Source organism: Bos javanicus, chromosome 8, assembly GCF_032452875.1.
Source record: "Bos javanicus breed banteng chromosome 8, ARS-OSU_banteng_1.0, whole genome shotgun sequence".
Taxonomy (NCBI): Eukaryota; Metazoa; Chordata; class Mammalia; order Artiodactyla; family Bovidae; genus Bos; species Bos javanicus.
Genome location: NC_083875.1, coordinates 75,328,679 through 75,334,883, shown reverse-complemented (window position 1 = coordinate 75,334,883; position 6,205 = coordinate 75,328,679). Strand labels below are relative to the sequence as shown.

General features: G+C 45.6%; 1 protein-coding gene across 2 annotated transcripts in view; it reads right to left on the bottom strand.

Annotated features, from left to right (window-relative positions):
- Nucleotides 1–4,732: 4,732 nt before the first annotated feature.
- Nucleotides 4,733–6,205, bottom strand: part of EPHX2 (epoxide hydrolase 2) — a 71,918-nt gene continuing 70,445 nt past the window's right edge. For both annotated transcript variants that reach the window (XM_061425911.1, XM_061425912.1), the window contains 2 exons: nt 5,354–5,412; nt 4,733–5,209 (listed from right to left, as the gene is read on the bottom strand). In XM_061425911.1, the coding sequence (XP_061281895.1) occupies nt 5,131–5,209; nt 5,354–5,412 (138 nt within the window). In that variant the 3' untranslated portion in view covers nt 4,733–5,130. The remainder of the gene's footprint in view (nt 5,210–5,353; nt 5,413–6,205) is intronic.

Here is a 6,205-nt window from a genome sequence, read left to right as displayed (position 1 = left end):
CGACTTAGTGACTGCACAACTTAACACATTTCTTTGAAACACCGTGAACATCTGGAAGAGTGTTTAATGATTTCTGATTGGCAGATACTACTTCCTTGACCTGCTCAGCCAGCTCATTCTCTTTTAATAAATTTTATCTAAATGGCACCATCTACACAGCACTGAAAGTGAAAAGAGAAATGTTAGTCGCTCAGTCATATCTGACTCTTTGCGATCCCATGGACTGTAGCCCACCAGACTCCTCTGTCCATGGGATTCTCTGGGGAAGAATACTGGTGTGGGTAACCATTTCCTTCTCTAGGGGACCTTCCCAACCCAGGGATAGAACCTGAGTCTCCCGCATTGCAGTTGGAGTTTTTACTCTTCTGACATCGGGCAAACGCCTATGCACCCAACATCTGAAATATGGAAATATGGATGGAAATTAGACAAAATGTATTTAGCTAACATCAGGGAGAAACTTCCCAATTGCTAAGAAAGTATTTTATCATTTGTGGCCCGCTGTGTTCCTTTGAATAGCGAGTTAGGATGTTTTCCACGCAACTCTTGTTTCTTTTCTTTTTCTTTCTTCCTTTTTTTTTTTTTTTTTGGTGTGGATCATCTTTAAAGTCTTTATTGAATGTGTTGCAATATTGCTTCTGTTTTACGTTTTGGTTTTTGGCCCCGAGGCATGTGGGATCTTAGTCCTGGATCAGGGATCAAACTACCAGCCCCTGAATTGGAAGACGAAATCTCAACCATTGGACCACCAGGGAAATCTCCAATTCTTGTTTCTAAAATCTTTGAGCTTCTGATCTATATATTTTCTTCTCTGACCTACATATTTTAACCATTGTTTGGTTTTAATTTGTGTTCATGTTAACATCAGTGTGAACAGTGGGCCTTAGAATCACTGCCAGGCCTAAAACCACGGCTTCATTATGCTCCAAGAGAGACAAAAATAGCTTTTTGTTGCATATTCTAAATAGACCCACTTTTAGAAGACATTTCTCCTGGAAACCTTGGACACTGCTAGTTGACAGTCACTGGGTGTGAGGACAGTGCCTGTGAGTGAGCGTGGCATTCCTGCCCCCAGTGGGATGTGGGTGTCATAGAGAACGTGGGGTCTGCCATGCTTCTTTTAAAAGGCTCACTAGGTGGCTCAGTGGTAAAGAACCCTCCTGCCAACGTAGGAGATGCAGGTTTGATCCCTCGATCGGGAAAGTCTCCTGGAGAAGGAAATGGCAACACACTATAGTATTCTTGCCTGGGAAATCCCATGGACAGAGGAGCTTGGCAGGCCACAGTCCATGGGGTCCCAAAAGAGTTGGACATGAGTGAGCACTAGCTCCCTCCGCAGAGGTAAAGACACTTTGTTATTTATGCCTTCGTAGTCTGAAATAAGGGAGAAGGCAATGGCACCCCACTCCAGTACTGTTGCCCAGAAAATCCCATGGATGGAGGAACCTGGTAGGCTGCAGTCCATGGGGTCGCTAAGTCAGACACGACTGAGCGACTTCACTTTCACTTTCCACTTTCCACTTTCATGCATTGGAGAAGGAAATGGCAACCCACTCCAGTGTTCTTGCCTGGAGAATCCCATGGACGGAGTAGCCTGGTAGGCTTCAGTCCTTGGGGTCGCACAGAGTCGGACACGACTGAAGCGACTTAGCAGCAGCAGCAGTCCGAAATAAAAATAACATTTAAAAAAAATCAAAGCAGTTTGAACATACATCAAACAAGTTGCACTTAACATGGCCTCTGAAAAGTATTTTTGGGAATGACCTAAAAACTTTTTCCCGATGAAGCAATTTTTTTTTTTTAATGACCTGCAGTCTTGTACGACTGGTGATATTTGTGTTGCAGTGCTATGGACTTGATTCATCTGGCCCTTATTTGCCAAAAGAGAATTTCTGAACATTTTGAATAGTTTACGGAGATTTCTGCGTAGAATTCTGGAAACGCAAACCGGTTGAAGAGGTTTGCCTACTTGTGTTTTTTCTGATGAAAGATGTTTTAAGATTTTTCTTTCCAGTGACTGGGCTTCCCTGGTGTCTCAGACAGTGAAGTGTCTGCCTGCAAGGCTGGAGACCTGGGTTCGATCCCTGGGTTGGGAAGATCCCCTGGAGAAGGAAACGGCAATCTACTCCAGTATTCTTGCCTGGAAAATTCCATGGATGGAGGAGCCTGGTGGGCTATGGGGTGGCAAAGAGTCGGACACGACTGAGCGACTTCACTTTCACTTTCTTCTAGCAACTGCTCCCTGACAAATAAGCCTGGACACAGTGAAATAATGTTATCTGGATTTTGTAGTCATCCCCCTGGGGCACACATTTGCATTTGAAATGAGTCCTTTAATTCTCAGATCCAAAAGAGAGGAGCTGGTGGTGGAGTGGATGGGAGTTTAAAGTCCTCAGAAACCTTGTCCCGGGATAAACTGGAAAGTTCAGTTCAGTGGCTCAGTCGTGTCAGACTCTCCGCGACCCCATGGACTGCAGCACCCCAGGCTTCCCTGTCCTTCACGAACTCCCAGAGCTTGCTCACGTTCATGTCTGTTGAGTTGGTGATGCCATCCAACCATTTCATCCTCTGTTGTCCCCTTCTCCTCCTGCCTTCAATCTTTTTCAGCATCAGTGTCTTTTCTAATAAGTCAGCTCTTCGTATCAGGTGGCCAAAGTACTGGAGCTTCAGCTACAGCATCAGTCCTTCCAATGAATATTAAGGATTGCTTTCCTTTAGGATGGACTGGTTGGATCTCCTTGCTGTCCAAGGGACTCTTAAGAGTCTTCTCCAACACCACAGTTCAAAAGCATCAATTCTTGAGGGCTCAACTTTCTTTACGGTCCAACTCTCACATCCATACATGACTACTGGAAAAACCATAGCTTTGACTATATGGACCTTTGTCAGCAAAGTATTGCCTCTGTTTTTTAATATGCTCTCCAGGTTTGTCATGGCTTTTCTTCCAAGGAGCAAGTGTCTTTTAATTTCATGGCTGCAGTCACCATCTGCAGTGATTTTGGAGCCCAAGAAAATAAAGTCTGTCACTGTTTCCATTGTTTCCCCATCTATATGCCATAGAGTGATGGGACCAGATGCCATGATCTTAGTTTTCTGAATGCTGAGTTTTAAGCCAGACTTTCCACTCTCCTTTTTAACTTTCATCAAGAGGCTCTTTAGTTCCTGTTCACTTTCTGCCATAAGGGTGGTGTTATCTGCATACCTGAGGTTATTGATATTTCTCCCGGCAATCTTGATTCCAGCTTGTGTTTCATCCAACCCAGCATGATGTACTCTGCACATAAGTTAAACAAGCAAGGTGACAATATACAGCCTTGATGTACTCCTTTCCCAATTTTGAACGAGTCCATTGTTCCATGTCTGGTTCTAATTGTTGCTTCTTGACCTGCATACAGATTTCTCAGGAGGCAGGTAAGGTAGTAAGGTATTCCCATCTCTTTAAGAATTAAAAACGGAAAACTTACAGTTAATGCTTGGAACACTTTCTCTGTGCCAGGCACTGCTCCAGGGGTCCTGCATGTATTCAGTCATTTAATACAACTGTTGGGGTCACTATGAAGAAAGCAGGAGAGACTCCATCTTAAAGCCTGTCATACATCTTAAAGAAAGGATGTGAACTGGGCCTGAATTCTGCTCAAGAATGAGGAAACCATTGCTAACAAAAAACAGGTTTCCTTCCCTCCCTATAGATGGCAAATGGAGATTGTAGTTGAAGTCTGATTGCCCTTGGACCCGTTGGAGTAACAAACTGTACTCTGCTGTCTTGAGTGTCCTCCAAGATGTGTTTTGTGACTCCACATTCCACAACACAACCACTAAGAGTTTAGTGCTATTAATGTCCTTTTTTTTAACAGAGGAAGCTGAGGCAGAGGAAACCCTTTCTTGAGGTCACACTGTGATCGGTGGCCCAGCAGAGTTTGATCTGGGTAGTCTGACTCCAGATTTAGAAAAGAGAAGAGCTTTTGCTGGAAGGAGCTCTGCTTGAAGAACCAGATACCATGTGTCTGAATCTAGGCTCTGTCCCACAGTAGCCCAGTGACCTTGGGCAAGTTATCCGACCCTCAGTTTTCCTAATCTGCTAAATGGGAAGAATAAGAGATGGTCTGTATGGGGCTCCAGGCACACAGAAGTACTTAAAAATGAGCTTCTGGGACTTCCCTGGGGGTCCAGTGGCTAAGACTTCATGCTCCCAATGCAGGGGGCCTGGGTTTAACCCATGGTCAGGAAGCTAGACCCCATATGCTGCAACAAAGAGTTCATACGCTGCAACTAAAGATCCTGTGCGCCACAACTAAGATCAGGCATAGCCAAATAAATAAAAATAAATATTTTTTTTAAAAGAAGCATGATAGCTGCTAACATTTCTAACCTATCCCTTGCTTTCTACATATACCTAGATACACATGCCATTTTTTTTCCTAGTTAATTTATATTCATCAGAATTCAGCCTGGTGACACCACCTTGTCCACAAGACTGCCCTGCAGGAAGAGCAGCGAGGGAGGTGAGCATAAGTTACTGAGGACACCGTGCCAGGGGAGCAGGGAGACAGGGTGAAAGGCTAAGTGTGGCTGGCTGGTGGCCCCTCTATCCGACAGCACAGATTATTTTTATAACATCAGAAAGTTCTACCCGACAGCGTTGTTCTAGGCCATGCAGAGTCTTGCAGACACAAGTGCAGAGGGAACTGGATTCACAGTTACCCTGCCTTCCTCCCAAGAATGAAAACAGCAGTATCATCATTGCCTTTGCTTTATTGAATAAAGGAGCTCTCATCTCTGCTGAAAAGCATCTCAATTGCTGATTCTGCATAATCAAAATAGTGAATTGATCCGTTAAAAAGAAATCACCCCCTGATCATCTCATTCTGTCCTCCACAGAACACTAACCACCCTTAGAGACAAATTGATGCCTTTGTACCCAGAGAATTAATCACATGTGATTTTTCCCATATCTAAAATTAGGTCAGACTTGACTCATTTCATTGAAAGAAAAGCATTCTTGGCTGCAAACCCCTTCTGAATGATGCTGCTGGTTTTGAAAGACACATGTAAAGCTTCATGTGGGTACCAGAGCAGTTCCCCAGCAGATGAAGAGGTCAGAATGCCTGCTGGCAGCTGACACATCACACCCTAAAGCTTTGAGACCACCGGCAGGTCCCGGGCGTCAGTCTCCAGCCACTCAATGAGGATCCGATTCAACTCAGTGGGCCTGGAAAGGGAACAGAAGGCAATTCCCATTTGTCTCCACCCACTCACCTGGCTCGCGGGAAGGTAGGGGTGACGAAGCGAGCAGCTTATTGGAGGTGAACAGGGAGCCCTGCTGTCCCCCACCCAGGGACCCCCATCTCCTTACTTCTCCATCTGTGTCCAGTGTCCACAATCCTTAATGTGTCCCCTTTTCAGGTGGGGAATCTGGAAGAAAATCCCACCCAGAAAAGTAAATGGCAGAAGGCAAGTTTTCTGCTCTCCACAGGCCACCCTGCTGAAAACCCCACATTATTTACAAAAGAAATGACCACTGCTCAAGTTCCTACTATGTATTAGGTGCTCTAAACACACTGCACCATTTAACCTTGACCATGATCCTCTGGGTAACTTGAAGGCTCAGAAAAGAAGCTAGGTGACTGGCCCAAAGCCACACAGAAAGTGGCTGAGCTAAGACTCAAATTCAGGCTGACCCATACTCATCACAACAGACTGCCTCCCTTCAGAACCATTAGGACTTGGTCCACTCGCTACCTGGAAAAGGCCAAGTCAAGCTTGGTTGACTCTTGCCCTGCAGCCATGATCTTGTCCCCTCCCCAGGCTGCCTCCCTCCTCCCTGGTGGTCTCCGTGCAGGGCTGTTCCGCCTCTCTTTGGCACCTGAACCCCCAAAGTAGGTCACAGCCCTTTCTTGACTGGTTCCACAGTCCACAAAGGGCGTCCTTTGCAGCAGCCCTTGAAACACAGTCTCTCTGTCGCACGAGATGATGCTAACAAAGCCACGGCCAAGTGCAGGCGAATGCTCTCAGTATCCAGCCCCAATACTTGAGCAGTCATGGTGACCCCACTCAAGACCTCCCAGTTCCCCCCAGCCTCCAAGCTTTTGTCAGAGAACACTTCCAAATCACAGCTTTGACTCTTGAGAGTCTCTTGGACAGCAAAGAGATCAAACCAGTCAATCCCCAGAAATCAACCCTGAATATTCATTGAAAGGACTGGTGC